This window comes from Trachemys scripta, chromosome 9 (assembly GCF_013100865.1).
Source record: "Trachemys scripta elegans isolate TJP31775 chromosome 9, CAS_Tse_1.0, whole genome shotgun sequence".
Lineage (NCBI taxonomy): Eukaryota > Metazoa > Chordata > Testudines > Emydidae > Trachemys > Trachemys scripta.
Window position 1 is genome coordinate 98,338,576 of NC_048306.1, and position 23,687 is coordinate 98,362,262.

General features: G+C 43.3%; 1 protein-coding gene across 1 annotated transcript in view; it reads right to left on the bottom strand.

The window, feature by feature from the left end:
• The window catches only part of ARMC9 (armadillo repeat containing 9), a 96,143-nt gene that overhangs the window by 11,274 nt on the left and 61,182 nt on the right, over positions 1–23,687 (bottom strand). Inside the window, exons 12-18 of the mRNA XM_034780545.1 lie at positions 22,976–23,066; positions 21,403–21,526; positions 18,930–19,069; positions 17,800–17,876; positions 15,678–15,752; positions 12,397–12,487; positions 10,796–10,854 (exon numbers count right to left, since the gene is read on the bottom strand). Of these exons, the coding sequence (XP_034636436.1) occupies positions 10,796–10,854; positions 12,397–12,487; positions 15,678–15,752; positions 17,800–17,876; positions 18,930–19,069; positions 21,403–21,526; positions 22,976–23,066 (657 nt within the window). The remainder of the gene's footprint in view (positions 1–10,795; positions 10,855–12,396; positions 12,488–15,677; positions 15,753–17,799; positions 17,877–18,929; positions 19,070–21,402; positions 21,527–22,975; positions 23,067–23,687) is intronic.

The window sequence follows — 23,687 nt, forward strand, 5'->3', positions numbered from 1 at the left end:
GTACATTTTTCTACAGTGCCATGGATGTACATTGGGCTCTTGTAGAATGGGCTATTAATCTAGAAGGTGACTGATCATTAGCAGCCTCATAAGAAGAAAGAATACTTGTTTGCCTGTAGGCAGTACAGTAGCCAGAGTCTGCCAGATGGTCTTGCAGGTTCAATTAGAGCCTCATTCACTGGCAAGGGCACTTGACCAGAAGTTGTCACGTGCAGAATGTCTAAAAGCTTATGCTGCAACTCTTGGACTGACTCCATGGGGATCTGGAGAGAGTTAGCAATCTGTTTCATACGTTCTTGAAACTGTTTAAAACCGTCAACATGAGACGGTGGGGAAGGCCTTACAGCCTCATCTGGTGAAGATGAGGAGATACTGGTTTGTGGGGTCACTTCCTTCTCAGCTCTTGCCTCTTGCTCCTTGAAAGCAGGCTGAGGTCTCTGTATACCAAACCCCAAACCTTGTTTAATACTGTTTAATGTTGGGCAATGACAGTGTCATGTTAATACCTTTGAGGCTTTGGGTCTATATATTCCATCTAAATTAATACAACAGATATCCCTGTCCAGAAATCTGGGAATCTGAGGAGATGCCTTCAGCATAGTCCAAGGGAGGAGCAGACTGGAGGCAGAAACAATGTTTATCTGCCTCATCCCGAAGGTACCGGAGAACTAGGGGGTACTGAGGAAGGGGAAGGTCTCCGTGACCTAGAAGATCGCAGTACTGACAGTCATTTGGTATCCAATAACAAAGGAAACACTGGCTCATCTGAGACAGACAAGTTTCTAAATTCCTGCAGTACCAGGTGAATGTGTGCCGAAACTGAATGAGGTTCCGCAACAGTCAGCAGTGGTACCAAGGATGCTGTTTGCTTCAGTGGTATTTGTCTAGCAGACAGAGATGGTATGGAGGATGTTGCTGGCTTTAGAGTTACCAATGTAGTAATCTGAGACACCTGCTTATGTACTGGCCATAGCATGGAGAGCTCTGTAGACAGTACCAGCTTCCTTGATGCAAAGTGTTTACTCTCTGTGGTGCAATCTACTTAGACTGTACTGGAGATGGCTTCAGTACCAAGGCATGGTTGATACTGTGATTCTTGAAAGAGCCTGAAGTCTTTGACTAAGAACTCCAGGTACTGGAGAAGCCTAGAGCCTCAGCGGTACCCTTTCTGGAACATGAAGTCTCTGAAACAGTCAATTTCTACAGTGACTGAGGTCGATGGGGTACTGTGATCACTCAGAGACTGATGTACAGGGTAGGCATCTGGGCCTGGATCCGAGCCTGGTCGAAGGGAGAGCTCCCTCATGAGGAGCCTAAGTTTAACCTCCCTATTTTTCCTAGATCTACTCCTGAAGGCTGAGCAGATGTTGCTCTTACACAGTATGTACGTGTCTGCAAGATATACTGGCAATGCCCGTTGCTGACTGGCATAGATTAATGGCAGGTGAGGCAGTGCTTGAATCCCAGGGATCCCAGAATCCCACGCAGAGGACAACCCCTGAGGGAGAACCCCTCAGATAGGGACGGGAAAGGAAGGGATGTCTAATGGAAACAAACTCTTAGTTAACTAGAAGAACTCCAAAACTATAAACTGAAAGGAGCAAACTAAAGTAGACTGAGAACCCAAATGAGCTAAAAACTAAAGGTTAAGCTTGAAGTGGGAACACTATAAACTCCATCTTAGGCCATAGGGCAGTTGAGAAGGAACTGAGGGCAGTTCACCTGCACAGATCCATATATCCTCAGTACAGAGCACAAGAAGGTCTGGAGCACATGTATGGAACGAACAGACCCTGCTACCAAAAACCTCCAATCAGAGGCACATGCACATCTGAAGTGGAGTGCCCATAGGGACACTACTCGAAGAAGAACTAGCTATTGTTATGAAACATAAAAAGTCTGATCCAAACCCCATTAAAGTCAATGGTGACTATCTATTGACTACAGTGGGTTTTGGATCATTCCCAAAGAGCATAAAAGGAGAAAAAGGACAGGACAAGCATCTTTACACTAGCATGACATAAAGTGAGGGAGTAGGTTTCAGTCAAGCTGGGAAATAACTCTGTCATAGGATGGCCCCAACAAGAGCACCTTCCTGGGTAGGCCATGGCACAGCAGACATGCCTGCCTCAGTTTCCCCTTTCAAGGCCCCAGAAATCGTCCAAATGGTATTCCTGAGTATAAATATAACCCTTGGGGGATTTATTTTAGCAGGCCAATGCACATAAGCCATAACAAAGTAAGTCCCAATACCAAGTCCCGCAACCACAGTCCAGACAGTACATCAAGTAGAACCCCAGCATCCCTCATCACACCCCGGCTCTCCAGCCTTCTTCCTTCTCTGGCCCTCTGGCTTCAGCTCTCCAGCTCCAAGAACCAGGAGGCACCTCCCTCTGCTGCTGTCAGCCTTCAGCCCTCTCCAGCCTTCTGTGCCATGGTTCTCTGCCTCAGGAAGGACAGCTGGCTACCTCTCCCCTGGCTTCCTAGCTCTCAGCTTCCCAGCACCAGCTTTGACTCACTCATGAAAGCCAGCAGGCTAGCCTCTCCACTGACTACCTGGTAATTCCTCCCTCTTTCCAGGGAAGGCCTGCAGACTTAACTCACCAGCTCGTTCTCTCACTGAGTCTCTCTCCTCTCAGATTCTCCCTGATCCTTTATAGCCTCCAACAGATATGACCATCCCCCCTTAAAAGGCCAAATGAGAACAACTGTTCTGGCACAGGGGAACTGGACCTACTTCATTTAATGGGTCAGCCACCTTATGACACTTTGCTACAAAAATCATCCAAATGTCGGATGCTTATGCAATCTCAAAACAGTTTTAGAAAGACAATACTTTATAAGTGTGCGTATGGGAGAGATTTCATGTGGTAGAAATGGGCACATGTTGGCTACAGATACTGCCGCCACCCTCAGTAGGCCTTGACTCAATGGAGCTGTGCAGACACACAACAGCTAAGGATCTGATCCTATATTTTTCTGCTTGCACCTTTATCTATTTAGCACCTATTGAATATTTTAAACAAAACCATAATCTTTGTTCTGATATGGCTAGTTTGTTTCTTACTAGCCCTGCTGCCATGGGCATCAGGAGCATGTGAACATGCCTATATTACATACGTTAGGTTATAGACATATTGCTTATATACCTCAAAAAATATTCTATGGTTTAAAGGAAAAGCCTTGGAATGAATTATTGTTTCCTGCCGGGAATTAAGAAAGCACCAGTTAAGTTAATCATCTGGGATGAATTCCATTTTAAACCCACTTTCTACTTAGTGAGTGCAGTCTTTACTCGTTTTCCTTTCTTAATTATACTTCCCCAAAATAATTCCAAAAAAGACCAACAGAGTCATTTTCTCAACAAATTGGAGACGTTATTCTTCATACCTCTTTCTAAAAACGGTTGCATAGCACTGCTAGTATAGAATGACTGCTGTATTATAAGAAATACATTTCAGTGGCGGGCGTAAAAAGTTCAAAAAGCTTGCCTCTCTCACGCATACAAATTGGTCCAATAAAAGACAGTACCTCACCCACCCTGTCTCTCTAATACCCTGGGACCAACAAGGCTACAACACCACTGCATACATTAATTTTAATGGAAGATACAGTACATGTCTAAAAGTTGAAAATATCAACCATAGTCTATAAAGCAATTTTGCAATTATTCTGGATGAAAGCAACAAGACAAATGTACCATCAGTGGCTTTCCTGTTATTTATCCTCTTTAGAATGCTTACAATGTAACAGCTAGACACATGCCAGGAGTTAAACTGGATGATCATAACATCCTTTTTTGCTTTTTCCATTGGCCTGGCAACAGTTTTACTTCTAAAAAGCTTTAAAGCTCTTTACAGATTGGCTCTATTCATCGTGTTATCTATCTTAACTAGATATCTAAGGTCCTTCAGTTTAGGCTTCTATTTCATTCTGCACACAAAGTTCTAGGCTCTATTGGCGAGTGGGCATAAGAATGGCCATACTGGGTCAGACCAAAGGTCCATCTAGGCCAGTATCCTGTTTTCCAACAGTGGGCAATGCCAGGTGCCCCAGAGGGAATGAACAGAACAGGTCATCATCAAGTGATCCATCCCCTGTTGCCCATTCCCAGCTTTTGGCGAACAGAGTCTTGGGACACCATCCCTGTCCACCCTGGCTAATAGCCATTGATGGACTTTTCCTCCATGAATTTATCTAGATCTTTTTTGAACCCTGTTGTAGTCTTGACCTTCACAACATCCTCTGGCAAGCAGTTCCACAGGTTGACTGTATGTTGTGTGAAAAAATACTTCCTTTTAATCTCCATTCTAATCTTCAGAATCTCGCAACCGCCTGAATATTGCTTAATGTACTAGGTATGTGGATCCAAACATCCACATTCTAGTCCCTTGTATGGAGTACATCCCAAATAGAAGTATCATCATTCCACTACAACCACAACACAATGATGCCCTACCACACAACAGCTGCAGCAGACCACAGCAGTGAAGGTGTTAATGGCTTGAAGTCTGAGACTTGCTCTACACTGGAAAATTAGGTTGGTTTAACTATGTGAGTCAGGGATGTGAAAAATCCACACTCTTGAGCAGCATTGTTAAACTGACCTAAGTCCCCGTGCTAGGTGCCTCTTGGGGAGGTGGATTACCTACACCGACAGGAGAAAATCTCCCATCTACAGTGGTAGCATCTACACTGAAGTGTATCAGCTGTGCCACTGTAGCACAAGCCCTAACATTAAGCTCTTTTCTTTTGATGTTGCTTCTGGAGCTGTATTTTCACACTGAAGTGAACTGATTTTATTGCCAGGTGCCGAGTGATAGGTGGATCAGAAGGTATCCTATCCATGTCTGTTCTCCAGTTATCTAATAAATCTCAAATTTACAAATTAACTTAGAATTAGAGCTAGTATATCATGTATTTACTTTTACAGATGGCTTTTAAAGGCTGTCCAAACCCAATTAAAACCACATTTAAAGATTAATTATTTAAAGTAAAGCCAATATTTAAAAATAAATACTTTATCATCTCTGCTATTACAGGGCATAGCAAATACACTTATGTGCTGACACGAGTATGCTTTGCTGAAATAAGTGATTTACTCTGTTCTTAAAATAATAAGGGGCATATAATCTGTCTCTTAAGCAATAAATCCTGCAGTCTTTACTTCTGTGGGGAGTCCTATTGACTTTAATGGGGGGGGGGTGCACTGCAGGAGCAGGTACTGAAGATATATTAAATGATTTGTGCCTGAATAAGGTAGGAAATAACATGATATGGCATGAGGTTAAACTGGGTAAATTCACAGTTTGGGTGTGTTGTGAGCCCACCTATTAGATTATCTGGTAAATCTGTACTAAGAGTATTTTTTGTTTTTGTTTTTTTCAGAAAATGTTCTTTCAAAACATGTACATAAAATGAATCACATAATTGTATTGCAAGAAAGGTTGTGTGTAAAGATACTTTAAAGAGGTGTAGACTTTTTAATATGTTTTTCTTGGAGAATTACAGAGTTTTGGATTCCTAAAGTGTACACGTGCTTTATGGAAGCCAATATTCTTTGCTCTCAGCCGGCAAATCATAGTTCTAACTCCCAGATGGTGACTGACTTTCAGCTCCTGTTTCCATGGGAAATGGCTGATGGAATTGTTGAAAACGAGGTATAAACGTTTTGAGATCAGCCAGCATGTACCTTTTTTCACCCTTGCTTTGTGTCTGGTGAGCCACTGTCTATTTCCACAGTGAGAAGTAGAATGTAGGGCAGCACACATGAGTAAGATTCCCACTTGTTAATGTAGGGTGCTGGATGGCAGCCAAAGACACCTGTTCTGTTCTCCCAACAGTGAACACACAATTCAGAAGCCCAGAAGACTCTAAGGGCTTGTCTACACTGGCACTTTACAGCACTGCAACTTTCCCGCTCAGGGGTGTGAAAACACACACACACACCTCGGGGTGCAGCAAGTTTCAGCACATAAAGCGCCAGTGTAGACAGTGCACCAGAGCTGGAAGCTGCACTCCCAGCGCTGGGAGCTACGCCCCTCATGGAGGTGGATTTTTCAGAATGCTGGGAGAGCTCTCTCCCAGCGCTGTGCTGTGACCACACAATGTTGCCAGTGTAGACTAGCCCTAACATCTGTTGTACTTACAGTTTGATGGGAAATGCAAATTAGACTCTTTTGCCTACTATTTTTATTTATTTATAATTTTTTTAAAGTTTCCTTTTCTCAATAGGCAGATGATTTTAGCGAGGATGTACTGGCAAATGAATAACCCACTTTGTTACATTGGAGGCCTGCCCAACTGGAAGCTTCCCCAACCACTGCAATGTCCACATTTCACAGTGTCTATATCATTTTATGAAGTGTAACACTGTGATGGAATCCACACCTATGAACACAAACAACGATACAATTTACTGTAATTATAACTGGTTTTGAAAAAAAAATTGTTTCAACCCATCTCTTTTTTAGAAGAAATGTAATTCCTAAGAGCTGGACAAAACTCAGCAGTTTGGTTAAAAGCTTTGAGTTCTGTTTGTTTATTTATTTTAAATAAACATGAGCACATGACAGGGTTTAAGATGTTACAAGAGGTTAAAGCCTATTGTTATTATAGCTTCGCAGACATGGGCTGTTAAAAAAGGCCTTTCAGAAAAGCTGCAATACCTAGACAGATACTTTAAAAAAAATGATCAGAGACAAGGCTTTGAAACAGACACACAGCTCCAGCTTTTCTGAAAAGCCCAGATATTCCCCCATAGTGCAGTAGCCTCTACCAACTCTTCGCGGAGTAGTTTAGTCTTAAGTGGTCACTACCGTGAGAGCTGCTAAAAGCCAACAGAAAATCAGATTAACTTAAAATTAAATACAGAAATAGCAAAATATAGAAAGCTAATGGTAATTGGGGGAAATCTTTGCATAGACATATTGCTATAATGGAAGGCGATAGGGATGTGGTGAGGAAAATCGGTGGTGATCCAAAAATGCCACCTCCCGACAATGCTTTTTTTGGTGTTTGTTGTTTTAAAATAGCCACTAAGCTATACACATTTGCAGCAAGATAGTCACTAACGTATTATAAAACAGGCAGTCTGTGTTAACAAACAGCCAACATGTATATACCCTGAAATCCATCGATTTTGTGACAGTTTGTAAAGTTACTTCAACTGGCACTGTTGATTTGAGTGTGTACTTATAGACTTTCTGTGTATAAAACTTTCCCAAACTCTCCCTTAAGTTGGTTTGCCAGACAGCTCTGTAAAATCAGATATAATCATGGGACTCCATCTCACCATGGAGAACAATTGCATTCTGCATTCCACAAATACAAAGATCTAACTAAATCTGTGAGGCGGTGAGTGAACATTGGTTATTTTGTAAATAACATTGCTTATTTACAAAAACAATAACCTGCATGAAGTTAGTATATCATTTTGTTGCCATTTATTTTGGCATGTATCTTCTATACCAATTTTGTAATCAAGGGACTGGAATAGGCCTCCATTTGATAACAGAATAAAATTACAGTTATTCAGTGGCAATGATCTAGCTAAGGGCCTGACAGGATGTCCATAAGCCCCTGGAAATAAAGAATTATCACTTACCCGTAACAATTAGCACCTGAAAGTTAGCTTGCCTGGAAGCAAGTTTTTAAAAAGTGGTCTTGGGAGTTTTCTCTTTTATATAAAGGAAGAGCTTATGTAACACAAAAATATAGCCATTTATTTGTTTCAACCTTCCAGCTCTACAAACAGGACATGGAGAATTAACTCCCCTTTCACTCCTGAGAGCGGCCCCTGAAGAACAGAGTGCTCAACACTTATGAAGTTCAGGCCACACCTTTCTTGAAGTGGTCTCTGATCACTATACATCACAACAGATCAAAGCCATGTCCAAGTATTCCTCAGAAACAAAAATGCCAGAGACCAAAGGAAGATTTCACCATCTTGTGCTATCACAGTGAACATAAGGCAATTACTGTCACAGAACCTCACCTCGAGCAATAGCTGCTCCCAGGGCCGGTGNAAGCAATGGATGTGGCACATCCAGGGTATTTCAGGAGTTTATCTTTATGACCTCTCATTGCTACCTACATCACTTGTTTATAAAACCCCTTATTAGGGGAGCAGCCAGGGCCGGTGCAACCACTTAGGCAAACTAGGCGGCTGCCTAGGGCGCCTAGTGGTTGAGGGTGCCTAAAAGCCCGCTCAGGTGAGGAGGTGGAGTGGAGGTGAGCTGGGGCGGGGTGGGGCGTCCCGCAGTAACAGGGGGGGCACGCAGGGGAACCGCTCCAGATCACCTCCACTCTGCCTCCTCACCTGAGCGGGCTTTTAGGCACCCTCAACCACTAGGCGCCCTAGGCAGCCGCCTAGTTTGCCTAAGTGGTTGCACCGGCCCTGGCTGCTCCCCTAATAAGGGGTTTTATAAACAAGTGATGTAGGTAGCAATGAGAGGTCATAAAGATAAACTCCTGAAATATCCTGGATGTGCCACATCCATTGCTTTGAGGGCAGATTACTGGGCATTCATGTACTTAAAGATAACTGGAAATGAAGTAGTTATAATAATTTAATCCTATAATGAATCAGTTCTTTGCGCTATCTAGGAGCTAGACAGCTGTGAGTGTTAATTGACATTCTTGCAAATGTAGATTCAAATATGGGGAAGGTCAAAGGTGGAATCAGTTTGCTGGGTTCAATCTAGTTCCCAGGGGACATATGCTCATCACCATCTCATTAATCCATGGTATGGACATTGGCTACCAGAAACCCAATCGCTTCAGAACTACCCAACCACAGAAAACAATGCGACGCAAAGGCCAGATGTTGTGAGATGCTGAAGTCAATGGGCACTGAGGGGGCCTCGTAACTCACAAGATTGGGACCTTTGCAATGTTTTTCTAACTTCCCAATGAATTAAATGTGGGGCAGGGACCATCTTTTTGTTCTGTTTCTATACAGTGCCAAGCACAGTGAGGTCCTGCCCAATGACTAGGTTTCATGGCAATATGATAATAGAAATAAATAATAATATTATTATTAATAATAATACATTATTTTGAAATGTACATTCAGCTGTTGTTACCCTGTAGTAAAAAGATTGTAAAGGGGAGTTTGCTTTGTATCAAATAAGTTCTCTGCACCTGTTCATTGGCGTTTGTTTTCTCCTTTAAATTCCATATGCTTTAATTTCTCTATGTTGCACTCTACTTCTTAACACAGAAAATTTGCAAAAAAGTTGGTAATTTTTTCTCATTTAAAAATAAAATAAAAAAACAGCTCCACTAAAGTGCGATAGCTATATAATTAAGCACAACTACTGTAGTAGAGAAGAAAAGGAGTGCCTTGAAGTTAGCCCAGTGTCTGCATGACTTGAGTGATAACGAAACATCTGTGCCTGGAGCTGGTGAATACAGGACACAGTATCAGGGGGTAGCCTGGTTAGCCTGTATCTACAAAAACAACAAGGAGTCTGGTGGCACCTTAAAGACTAACAGATTTATTTGGGCATAAGCTTTTGAGTCTCTATGCATCTGAAGAAGTGAGGTTTTTACTCGCGAAAGCTTATGCCCAAATAAATCTGTTAGTCTTTAAGGTGCCACCAGACTCCTTGTTGTTGTTACAGGTGAACTTAGAATTTCCTACGTTGTGCTGGTTTGGGTCATATACTTAGGTGTTGTCCATAGCTATTCTCCAGGAATTTTCACAGTAGAAAGTGATTTTGTAAAGAAAAACTAACCATGATTGCTAGCTATCAATGCCAAGGGCCAGATACACACACACATATATATATGCATACAAACATATATTTGTCTATTGTACTATATAGTATAATCCTATAAAATCATATCTTCTAGCTGTCCCTTTAAATTGATCATGCATGCAGCACTTTTTATGTAATAAGGCTGCTCTATAGAGGAACTCCCCTCTGGCTGTCTACAGTATTTTTCCAGAAAAATCTCCCTCTGTTGCACTTGCACAGATGTTGCAATGGCAGAAGTGCTAAGAGCAAAGGCATTTTTACCACCACACCATTCTATTCTGCTGGTTTGTTTAGGTAATAAAATGGTTAAAAGGCCTAAGTGCTGTCTACATTAGGGCTCCCCCTGTTGCTGTGTAGGAGGTTTCCCGAAAAACACTAGCACAGAAAAAGCTTAAATTAGCAGAGATTGAAATGCACAGCTGACTAGTTCTTATCTACCCAAATTGCAGGCTGCCTGCACATTCTGTCCACTATTCTGATTCAACTTTTTAAGGGAACGGATTTTCCAAATCAAGAACCACATTTGTACTTACTGGTTTGCTAATTTTACATTAACAGAGTTAATTAAAAAGATTTCAAAATTTCAAAGTAAGAAAAGAAGTTACACCTTAAACAGCTGATGATACCTCAAAGAATAAACTGGTAAACATTCAGTTTACACACATTTCTGCTGGTGTTTTTGGTCATTTGCTTCCCTTGTTTCTAATTACTAAGGACATCTGCATGAAAATAGGATCTCTGCTGGTATAACAGCTCCCCTTCTCATTCCTTACTTTAAATTGTAATCCTTTGTTAGGTCATCATAGTTTATTGTGATGATTATGATGCCATAAGAAAAGGATTAGGACTTCAAATGAAGAATAAGCAGCAGGAGCAGAGGTCCTCTTTTTATGCAAATATCCTTGGTAATGAAATTTAAAACACACCCCACAGAAGAAGAGACATACAAAATCCACCACAATCAGCACAACTGTTCCTGACTAGAATGTTAATCAGTTTCCCAGGAGATGTCAGCAGGCCTTTACACTTACTTCATCATCTTCATCCTCCTCTTCATCATCAGACTCCACACTATCATCCAATGGCTCTTCTAGAAAGAAACAAAAGACAAAATAGCAGTGTAAGTGACCAAAAGTGAATTAGTCTGTGTCCATCCCATCAGAAACTCTAGCTATTACCCTCCGCCCTGAAAAGTTTAGCTTGCCAATATTTATTATGCTAGTTCTTTGTACAGCAGCTCTTGAACTTTGTGCTAGTATTTTGAGAACAGCAACATTTTTAGAATCACCAAAAATCCTCTCTTGGATTCCCTGAAGAAGGCAGAAGCAGAAATAGTCAGGAATAGCTACTTATTCATGATTGTACCCAGCTAGATAAATCCTCATATTTACAGTATGATAAGGGGATAGCAGCCACCCAAAGCAATAAACAAATAATTGTTGAAGGATATATTTTAAAGACGCCCCCAATAGTAAATAAAAAAATAATGTCATTATTGGAGAGGCATATTTCACTAGAGCAAACACACCCCACTTCGGCTTTGCTTCCTCTCTCTCTCCCCCCCATCCCAGCCCTGACCAGGGTGGTGGGACTCGGGCTTTGCCCCCTCCACCCAGGGTGGCAGGGCTCAGGCAGGCTCAAACTTCGGTCCCCCCTCCTGGGGTCATGTAGTAATTTTCATTGTCAGGGGTCATGGTGCAATGAAGTTGGAGAACCCCTGCCTTAGTCAAACTCTAACTGCACACGATTCTATTTGTTCTTTTCCACACTGTGGCCATGTCTACGCTAGAGAGCTTACGGCAGCACCACTGTACCCATGCAGCTGCACTGCTGTGAGATCACCCGGGTAGCCTCTCTATGTTGACAGGAGAGAGCTCTCCCGTGGACATAATTAAACCACCCCCAATGAGCAGCGCTGTCCACACTGGCGTTCTGTCGGTGTAACTTACGTCACTCAGGGGGTGTTTTTTCACACCCCTGAGCAACATAAGTGATACCAAGAAAAGTGCGAGTATAGCCATGGCCTAAGACAGGAAGATTCATCGCCACCTCTACTCCTTTCCAAAGTACAAGAAGACAACCGAACTAGAATTATTTTTAGTTAGCAGGAGGATGCCTCCTGAATTCACCCTTGTTTGCTATCTTTATTTCGTCTCTCTCCAACCACTTCCCTCCAGCCACAAAGGCCAGAACATAAATGGTCAATTCCTCTTCAGGTTTGGATTGGGGTAAGGAGAGGTCACAGAAACCAAGAGCTTCCTGTCCTTGCCCATCTATGACGCAAGAGAAGAGCACGACTGAATCCTGTGCCACTGTACTGTGCTATCAGCTTATTCAAGCATTGTACTTTGTTTCCAGGAGGACAATGCCCCAGCATAACCATCTAATATCATGCTGCACGTGGTCAGAAAGCTTTGGAATTTAGGCCCAAATGTTTCTTTTCGAAACACAAAAGAAATTTTAAAAACACATTTGACACGGAAATCCTCATGTTCCCTATTTGAGCTCTCCCAGTCCATCACCCCGTTGTCCTTCTTTGTAAGTTCCCAGGGCCATATAAAAACATGAGCTTTTTTTATGGCCTTTGTGAAAGATTTACAGCCCGGATAATAGCTGCATCTGTTCCCCTGACCTGAATTGAGTTGCTTGATAATGAATTCAATTTGCCGGATCATCTCGGCGTTTCCTTCCTTGATGAAGCACCGCAGAATTTCTTCCATTCCCTGGATACATTGGAAAACATAAATTTGTTAGTCTCTAAAGTGCCACAAGTACTCCTTGTTCTTATTGCTAGGTGGGTATTTCATGCCACTAGCCCAGCACAGGTCATTTTACTGGCTAAAATCATTGTTTTGTTGGGAAAAGAAAATGCATAGTTAAACTGCTGTGTACAATTTAAATATTCCACTCTGTCCATCATCTGCCCAGGGATTAAGGTAATTTGCTACCACACTTGAATACTGAAGCCTCCAGCACAGGCAATATTCACAGATTTCCACTGGAGCTACTCCTCTGCTTTCTAAACTCAATCATACCGGTTCATTCAAAACATATCTCTGGAAGGAAAAAGTATGGAAAGAATTGTGCAGGCTTCAGAGGAAAGTGGGAGGTGAGGTGGGCTGATTTTCATCCTCTCCTTAAACCCACCTCATCCCTTTTTGCAACTGTGGGCTCTGTTTTGTGTCTGTAATTTTTTAATGTCATTTAATGTCCAGCTCCGTAGGTTAGGTAGCAGCTTACGGATTGGGAAGGGCAAGGCACAATTGTGCCTGCAAATTAGGAATGCAAAGAGAGAGAAGGCCCTTAATCAGTAATTAGGAATGGAAGTGGCTCAGCTCCCTCCTACCAGCTTTCTTTGCCATCAGAGACCCTACTCCTTGCTTCTCTCCTCTATTACTGCACCCAGAGACCCCAAATGCCCTCCTTGGCTTCACCTAAACTAGGACAAAAAGGTGTGTTGTTAGAAAGTGTTAGCTAATACTTTCTAACTAAGGCCAGGTCTACACTACATTCCTATATCGGTATAACTATGGCCTTGGCTACACTTGCGAGTTACAGCACAATAAAGCTGCCCAGAGCGCTGTACCTCACTCCCCGTCCACACTGGCAAGGCACGTACAGCGCTGTATCTACCTGGCTACAGCAGCGTAGGCCTTGGCTACACTTGCTGCAAGTACTCCACCTCTCCGAGGGAATAGCTTGCAGTGCTGCGAGCGAGCGTGCAGCGCTGCAGGCGCTGATTACACTGGCGCTTTACAGCGCTGCACTCGCTGCGCTCGGGGGGGTATTTTTTCACACTCCTGAGCGCAGCAAGTGCAGCGCTGTGAATTGCCAGTGTAGCCAAGGCTATAGTGGCTACAACTCCCGGGTGTCAGTGAACGAGGAGCACCTTGCTGCACTGTGATAATCCCCTTACCCCCTTATCAAGTGGCCACTCTTCTCATTGTTGTGATCGGCTCCAGGAATGAGGAAGTGCCATTTCAAAGCTCGGTACCAGAGAGAAAACGCAAACATTTTGCTGTTTGCTTTGAGTGAGTGAATGAGAAGCAGGTGGGGCAGGGGGGTCGGAACTTGCAAGGCAGGGTGCTGACACACTCTCAGCACCCCAAAAAACACTCTCTCTCCCCCCCACACACACATACTCCCTGTCACACTCCACGCCACCCCACCCCTTTTGAAAAGCACGTTGCAGCCACATGAATGCTGGGATAGCTGCCCATAATGCACCGCTCCCAATGCCACTGCAAACGATGCAAATGTGACCACGCCAGTGCGCTGGCAGCTGTCAGTGTGGACAGACTGCAGCGCTTTCCCTACTTAGCTGTACGAAGGTGGGTTTAACTCACAGCGCTGTACAGCTGCAAGTGTAGCCATGCCCTCAGTCACCCAGGGATGTGAAAAATCCACACCCGAGTGATGCAGTTACACCAGCCTAACCCTGTGGATACAGCACAACAGGAGAGCTTCTCTAGCCAACAGAGCTACCATGCAGATGGGAGAAGCGCTCCTGTCAGGGTAGTGGTGTCTTCACTAAAGTGCTACAAGAGATGTAGCTGCACCATTACAACTGCACCGCTGTAGCACTGTACATGAAGAGAAAACCTAACATTTGAAAAGTCTGCCTTCAACACAAGCTAAACCTGTCAAGTTAAAGCCTCGAGGCAGCCTATGGGTTAACATGATCAGCTTAGCATGTGTTAAAATCTACACCGTCTTGTCTACGTTTGCTTTTTCAAACATGTGAGTTGGATCGTGTTAGCTAACATGTTCGAAAATAGCACCTTTAAATCCTAATTTAGACAAAACCCTTGAAATCCAAGCCCTGTCCCTTCCTCCTTAGGTGGATACCACAATGGGTAGAAGACTAGCGACCTGCTAACCCCACCGGATATGTGAATACATAGGAGATACCCACACACATAAATTGTGTGTATTAAGGGGGAGATTTTCAAAGGTGTCCAACTCCTCCTGACTCTGAAAAATCAACCCCAAGTTGTCCTTTAAAATAGATCGCCAGTATAGGCTATTCCTTAGGAATCTTCCAGATGCAGGAAAGTGGCCTCTCATCCTAATTATTACAAGTATTATTTAATGAGGTATCACCTTCCCCAGCTAACGCTGGAAGAGCCGATAATGAACAGCTATTTTTAATCCAAACATTTAAACACGAAAAAGCCGAAAACGGAGTCTTCAGAGATGCCTTTTGAATAGACATCGTAAGATAAGAATGACAGGAAAGGAGACATGCTGCCGAGGTTTACGTTTAAATTGATTTCACATAATAAAACGGACAATGTGAGCAAGTGCAAATTAGACTAGATACAAGCCTCTCCCTGCTGGCTTGCCATGGTGCATTGTTATCTCCTCCAAAAGATAGTGCCAGCTCTGCAGGAGACCATTCATCACCTCAATTCCTTCATCATCACCAGCTACAGGGATGGCAAATTCCCTCTTTCAGAACATCCAGCAGTTCCATTTTGACTACAATTTCTCACAGACCACTTTGTAATGGATGGAGCGGCTCAGCCTGGACCACACAGCTTTGTAGTAGTCAATAGGAAACAGTGATCCAAACTCAGCCTGGGTGTAAGTGGATGCAACTCCACTGACTGCAGTCATGTCAGACCGGCTTGCATCAAGGTGGAATTGGCCCAATATCTCCCCAAAATAAAATGACATACTCTGTGACATAGCCCAGAGAATAATGGAATATTTAACATTACCTACAGTTACTTTAATGAAATTACATATGGGGAGGGGAGGCGTTGCAGAAGTAAGATGAGAACTCCAAATAAGCATTTACAGCATGGTTTGAAGTGTGGGTGTCAGAAAAATGATTATGTAGATATGTTACTTCCTTACTCAATCAGTTTCTTCTGATTTCTTTTCTCTGTATAATCCGATGTTCCTTACCATTGCTCTGGCTTCTTCTCGTATGGAAGGGATAGCAAGAATGCTGTACAGCGCTCCATTCACATATGGCTGTATCTGAGAAGGAAGAAAAGGTGCCAATGGTCAATCCATTTTTAATTATTCCAACTCTTGAATTCTACCCGCCAGGCGAAGCGTAGATCGAAAGGAGCCATTCACTGAGCCAGACGCATGGAATCTGATGCCTGCAGCCCACTCACACAAAAGTCTCCCTGCTTTGGATAATGCCACTTGGTGATCAGTGAACTTTTGGGAAGGTGATCAGAAGGCCAGCTGGTAATCAGGAGCTTTGGGTGGGGGCCAAGTTTAGCTACATGTGGATTCCACGGATTTCTACACTCTCTGCACCTCTTGAAGAATATAAGCAATGTGGCTCATGTAGATTTAGACCAAGAATGCAACAAATATGTGAAGGTCCTAAACACCGTTCTTGGCAAGACTTGTTGGGTTTGTTTACTGTCATGGCGGTATTAGATAGCTTTAAGGAAAAGTAAGCTAAGCTAACGTCATATCTGAAACTTCTTGAGACAAGAGGTGACCCAGAAGATCCCAGAGGTCTCTTCTTCAGACCCTATCACTTGATTTTGTTAGAAGAATTTTTGTAGGTAGGTCCAGATAGTGCAAGTATATGCAGCGAACTACCTACTATAAACCAAAGTTGCCTCTCATGATGAAGAGGGTTGGGTCCCACTGTTCTACGCATCTACTTTAAAAACCCATGAGGAATCTCTTTTGCACAGGACAGATTGTCAATAATTATAACATAGTATATCTAGATCTAGACTACTAGTTTGAGTTCTATAAACTTCAGAAAACACTACCGTCATTTAAGGGCCTCATCCTGCTGCCATTGACTTCAATGGCAAAACGTCTATTGACTTAAATGGTGCAGGACTGGGCCGTAAGTGGACATCACCATGCACTGTACAAACCACCTTCAAATTCACACTGGTCACAAAAACAAGGCTAACAATACAATCCAACCAAAGCCTCCCAAGATGAATCTTAATTAAAATAAAGTAGTACAGAGAGGTGCTGAGCCACATCACACCGTGAATTTTTATAAAACATGGAAGAAACACACAAGTTGCTCAGGGAAATTGTCTCTACTTTCAGTTTCAATAAGGTAAAAAAAATAAAAAGATGTTTAAATGCAGAATGGGATATAAAACTGTCGGCCTGGCCACTGGTGTTCATCAAAGGTTCCAAGCCATTTTCCATGAGTCAGGGACTGAGCCTTGATGTCCTGGCCCAAATTCCCACTCTGATAAATGACATTCTGCCTCCCCACACTTCCTTTACAATTCACACTGAAGGCAAATGCTGTATCCACTTTCGCCTGCCCTGAACTGCTGTTTTGTCTTGCTGTGTGCAGTTAACCAGAGATCTCAGTCCATCCCAGAGGTGGATGAAGTAATGATGTATAACAAGGGGCGGTGTATAACGGGACCCTTTGAGATGAAAGGTACTAGATAAAAGTAAGCTGTTATTATTAGCATTCTGCCCCAGGGTTGCATGATGTGGCAAGCCATCACATAAGTGTTTCTGGGAAAAGAAAAGGAACTGAGCTCATTAAGCGTAAAAAGGCAGCCCACATGAAGCAGCAGATGGAGAGATATTTGGAGTTGAATGCTTAGGGCCATCCAGCTATTTTTATAGTATTCTTTAAAAAAAAAAGAAAGAAAGAAATATTGGTGGAGGTGACTTGTTTGCACCTGATGCTTTGCATATGGTCTGCATCGCAAATAGTTTTATATCTCCTGATGTCGTAAGGCTTGGAAAGATTTGGTTTTAGATTACTTTAAAATAATCCCAGGAACCTACAGTCTGAAATGTGATAACCACACCGCTACCAAACATTCATTTTCAAATTACTAATCATACAGTTGAAGAGAGACAACAAAATCTCTAGGGAAAAAAACCCACAGCGTTCATTGAGCCCAGATGAGTTTACAGGACTGTGAACTTTACTGAAATTCCATGTGATTTACTGCCAGGGTACAATAGCAAAGGACCAAGCAAAACACAACTTTTTTTTTTTTTTTTAAATCATCAGCTTTACCTTTCCCTTGCCCAAACAGGGGAATATTTGTTGTACAAGTACCTCATGGTTCTCATGGCCAAGGAGATCAGAGAGAACTTTGAGCACGTGGTTCGCAACTTTCGCACACATTTTCTTCCCTGCAGAGGCATAATTTTTTTTTTTGGAATACAGAAAAGGAAATTAAAAGAACCAAACTCTTCTTTCTTTCCTAAAAATTAATACAATGCAATATGCAATGGACTAAATTCTGTTCTCAGAATAACGCTACTGAAGTCAATGGAGTTACTCTGGTTTTAGACAGGTACGTGTTCCAAAATATTTACTTTCAAAGTCTGAGACATTGATCCCACAACAGTTTAACAAAGATGTCACTTTGATGATGCCAACTGAGGGCTATTGTTTACTTGTCTAGATTTAACTCCACCCCCTTTTTTTATTATTAAAATCTTTTAAGATCGTAAACTCCTTGGGTCACAAACTGTATCATTATACTATCGTGGGGACCTCTGTGTCGTAAGACGACTGTTGAGCGCTATGGGTCCAATCCTGCAAGGTGAGGATTGGGCCGTATTGCATTATTGAATAGTTCAATTCTAACTGGCTTTTATAAACAGGCATATTGTTTGCTTCAGCCAGTCAGAAATCAGGTAACTCATACTAGCCCTGTAGCAGGCAGACTGTTTTTGCTTGAAACACTCCACCCTATTAGGTGATGAACATGCTGGGAAGGGGTAAATGAGTTTTGCTGACTCAGTGAGGTGGGTGGCTCCTTACATCACCCGTATATAAAGGAAAGTGGGAGTGGCTCTCCACAGAGAGGACCTAGGTGTAGATAGAGCAGTTCTGAGGGGAAAAACCCTAGGTACAGACAAGCCAGGGGAGGACTGAGCTGAACACTAATTTAATTTCTTTGGTAACAAGCCAAACTCCAGCGAGAAGGTGAGTTTTGACTCCTCACAAGGCGTGGATTTTGTTTCAAAGCAGGTTGGAAAAGATACCTGATCAAAAGCACCATTTATGGAGCTCAGATTCTACAGTGGTGGTGGCCATCTAACACAGATAAATCTTGATAAAAACAGACAAAGCAAAATCACTCGAAAGCCCTCAATAATTTCAGTATGGAAGGTTCAAGGTCAGGGTTTTTCCCACCCATTTCCCAGCAGAAAATCACATCTGTAACTGGAAATGACCTGAACTCCTGAGACAAAGATTCATGAGCAAGGCGACAGAATATTCCAGCGTGTAATCTGACAGGCAATCCGTATCCTTTAGCACATCAACCAGCCAGAAAATGAGCCCGTCATTGATCATAGCCGTCTGCAAGGCACGTCTAGGATATAAAACAAATACATTTTATACTGGATATATTTATTTCAAATAAGAGTGCAGTAAAACACTACTTCTCCTACATCCTACATGTTGGCCCTCCAACAAGAGTGTAAATTACACTTTTTGGCACAGGCAAGCTAGAGCATTAATAAAACCCAAAGAAGTGAAGAGAGACACCTGTAGGGTGCGAAGACTTAGGCTACGGCTACTCTAGAGAGCTTGCAGCTGCACCGCTGTAAGCTCTCTAGTGTAGTTGCTGTAAGCCTACGGGAGAGAGCTCTTCCGTTGACTTAATCACGCCACCCCAACATGCAGCAGTAGCTATGTCTGTGGGAGGAGATGCAAGGAAAGCTGATTCCCACCCCCAATATTATCATTCCTTAATCTTATTTGCTCTTTTCCCTGGAAAGATTCTTGGTTCCTTTAACTCTCTTCTCACACAGAGTTACCCCCTATACAATACCACACTGAATATGTGAAGGTTCTGTTAACTACAAGGCTGTCTGTTCCCTGGCAAGGCAAGACATTCACCAGAAATTCAAACCAGGATGCAGAACTCTGCAGAAGTCTGCAGAAGAGAAGAATGAGGGGGGATTTGACAGCTGCTTTCAACTACCTGAAAGAGGGTTCCAAAGAGGATGGATCTAGACTATTCTCAGTGGTACCAGATGACAGAACAAGGAGCAATGGTCTCAAGTTGCAGTGGGGGAGGTCTAGGTTGGATATTAGAAAAAACTTTTTCACTAGGAGGGTGGTGAAGCACTGGAATGGGTTACCTAGAGAGGTAGTGGAATCTCCTTCCTTAGAGGTTTTTAAGGCCCGGCTTGACAAAGCCCAGGCTGGGATGATTTAGTTGGGGATTGGTCCTGCTTTGAGCAGCGGGTTGGACTAGATGACCTCCTGAGATCCCTTCCAACCCTCATACACTATGATTGTATGATTCTATGAACTCCTTTTACCTGGTGTCTGAGCCTGGATTACTACAAGATGCTGTTTCACTGGTGGAAACTTAGTGCTGAAGAGCTCATTACCTCCATTTTATCTAATGTCCATGGCACTTTAAGCCTAATTCACAGGTCGACCAAAAATAATCTTCAATGAACAAAAAATATGTATTCCTATTATTATTAAAAGGCCAGGCAATTAATCCAGATAGCCCCCCCAAGAGAAGCTTGCTGCACTCATGGATTGCCAAGTGGGTTTGTGGCATGGACTGGAGCAGTACCTGGGGAACATTTGATACAAAGAAAAATGTCTTCATATGGGGTATCTGTAGCAGTCCACAAGGTTAAATACTAGTGTTAAAAATATATCGTTTTAAATTCTCTGCAGCCTATTGCATCATAACATGCTTAATGCCAAAAGAATACTTCATAAATTCCCCTGTAATCTTCATAACTGCATTTACAGAAAGCTCTTTTTCTCTAAGAATGGCATCTGATTTTTTTTTTCTGGCTGGGATTCCAAGCAGCATGGTACAGGAAACAATTTGCCCGATACCATAAAATCTCGAATGAAAGAAAATGTGTTTAGTCTCATCTTCCCCATCTCAGGGGTCCAGTGTAGGATCTCTCCCTTATGGTGTATTCAAATGTTTTCTCCAGTCAAGTTTTAAACGAGACAAATATAACAAACAAAAACAAACCCACAATCTTCAAAGGCAAACTTTTAATCCTGATTTAAAAGAGAGGCTGAACATCTCTTGTAATTATGCAAGACTGATTCCTTGCTGCTCTTCTGAGGGACTTAGATGGAGTGTGACTGACTCAGGAGGGTGTGACATCATCTACCTTCCTCCAGTCCCATGAGAAATTCACTGCAGGAGGCACTGGTAGCACATTTTCTAAGCTAGAGGTGCTTTCACAAAAGCCAAAGGAGAGACAGTGTCTGAATGGATGGCTCCAGACTCAAAGGTCGAGGATGAAAACTAGCTAATTCTATGCAGAGAGGGCAAACCCTGATCCCACCCTTTGCCGATAACTGAATGAGAACTCAGTTTTTCTTGCCCCTGTATAGATTTTTGGGACTTTCAGGATAAGGGAGCTGTCCTGATATAGTTTCAATGAGGTTGTGCAATTAAAAATACATATTAAAATGCACAGACATTAATGTGCATAAATTCACTTGAGTCTGACAATTGCTAAGAAATCAGACCAATTCTGCCAGCAGAGTTGGGGCCTCCTCAAGTTATCAATGGCACTTCTTTCATCAGCCACAGTGGGTTCTGATGACTGTTGTACAAAAATCAAGTGCTCTTCTTTCCTCCCTGAACAGAGCCTGCCTAGTCTGCATTTCCCTTCCTGCTGTCACCACTGCCTGCTGAGCTGTCATCACCTGAGGCTGAATTTCTGCAAAGCCCCCAGAACGTTCTCCCGTGTAAGGGAATCCTTGTCTTCAGCTTTCAGCCTTTCCTCCAGCACTCGCAGTAACTTTGGGTTCTGGGAAAGGTAGAGCCGACCTGGTGCAAACAGTGATGAAAGAATAGACAGTGAGATACCAGCCCATGAAAGAGAGCCTCCCTCCCCTTTTGCAAAGAAAGATGGCTTGAGCCAACTTTCTCTCTCTAACAAGGCAGTAGAAACCCTCAGTAGAAACCCACAATCTGCACAAAACACATCACTTTTAAGATGGCTTCCACCCATTTGGGGCAACTGTACCAGCTGACCAAGCTAGTACTTTGGCCATACTAGCCAGACCTTGCTACCTCTCATTCAACCATGTACTTTTTACCATATTGCTCAGGGTGATCTGACGCTTAAATTTTGGATTTCCAAAGGGGCCTAAGAAAGTTAAGTGTCCAGCTCCTATTGACTTTTAATGGCGGTTGGGTACCTAGCTCTAATAGGCCCCTTTGGAAATCCCAGTCTGAGAGACCAAGGTTTGGAGCAAAGCTCCATCATAGTTTAGTATGCAACTAATCGAGCAGCAGTGATGCACAGAGATTCGTCAAGGTAGAGAAGGGGAGGGTAAGTACCAGATACAAAAATCTGCTGTATCAGTACTAGCACACAACCCAGTGGCTGGGACTCTCTGCAGTAGTCTTTGATCACGGCAGTTTTTTTGGGTAGCTGTTTTAAATGTGCATTTTCAGAACATTAATGATGCAAGAGGGGAACAGTTACAGGTTTGATTCTACAAGATGCACAACTACTGTGGTTGAAGAGCACACTTCACTACCCCATGAAGGGACTGAAGACATAACAATGATAATGTATAGTGTGGAAATTAGAAAACCTACGGTTAACAGCCTACAGAGACCATGGGAGGCATGGCGCATAGGCTGGGAAAGGCAGTGCCTTCCCAAACAGCCCAGAGTGGCCCCACCCACACTCCTCCCCGAGCCCCCTCCGGCTCCTGCTTGCCCTGCCCCCTTGGCTCCAGCCCAGGCAGTGCTTGGGGGAGGGGGGACTGAAGGCACTGGGGCTGCCCACCCGCCTGGCGCTTGGGGGCCGGGGGGGGGGACTGCTCGCGTGCCATTGGCCCACCTGCCCAGCACTCAGGGGCCGGGAGGATAGGGCAGGCTGCACATCGCCGTCCCACCAGGCGCTGGGGCGGGGGGAGAGGGGGCTGGCGGACGCGGGAAGGGGGGTGTTCCGATGGGGGAAGGGAGACGGGTCTTTGGGCGGGGGGTGGGGCGGGGCTGGCCACAGGCTAGCCTCCCCCAGCTGCCGGTTCACCGGCTGCCCATGACAAAGACCACACACTATAAAAGGTGAAATAACAAAAGCTGAAATAAACTGTGGCAATTGTATCGACACTGACAATTCTCAACCTTGGACAAATATAACAAAGGACAATGAACGCCCAGAAGAAGGATGTATTTAAATTTCCACACACAAAGACAATAAAGTCCTTATAATGTGCCAAGGTACATGAAGAGTCCAGCCCTTTGCAGTGCATCTCTTACCTTCTGCCAGCGAAGCAAAAGCATTGATAAGCCTCGCCACGTATTGTCGGACCACCTCACTCTTGGAATGTAGCAATTTTAGCACATTTCGCTGCAATAGAAAGCAAACATTTATCAAAATAAATGAAGCTAGAAAATTCTAGCACAGGCTTATGAAATGTTTAAAGGCATTATAAATGACGCAAAGCAAATATCAGAACTGTACAAACAAAAGCATATTAACAAGTTGCCAACTTGACTTTAATCTTCCAGTTGTATGGGTGAAAAAGGTGTGGTAACAAAATAGAACAAGCTTTGATGTGCAGGGTAAAGTCATAATGAAGCAGCACCCTAGAAAAGGAAATTAAGTTAACTAAACTCAAATTAATAAAGTTAGCTTCTTTGAATAAAACAAATATTTTGTAGGGGTTTTGTTCATTTCTGACTAAGCAATAATACTACTTGGAATAGGGACATTTGCTGTTTGACAGCTATTAGCATGTTTAGGTGCAAGGGAACCATTAACAAAAAGTCTGAACCAGGGCCGCCCAGATGATCCAGGGGGCCTGGGGTCTTCGGCGGCAGGGGCCGGCGGATCCCGGGGTGGAAGGACCCCCCGCCGCGGGTCTTCGGGGCACTTCAGCAGTGGGTCCCGGAGCAGAAGGTCCCCCCGCAGCCGCCTGGCGGCCCTGGTCTGAACATATTCCCCTGAACTAGGGAAATATGGTCTAGA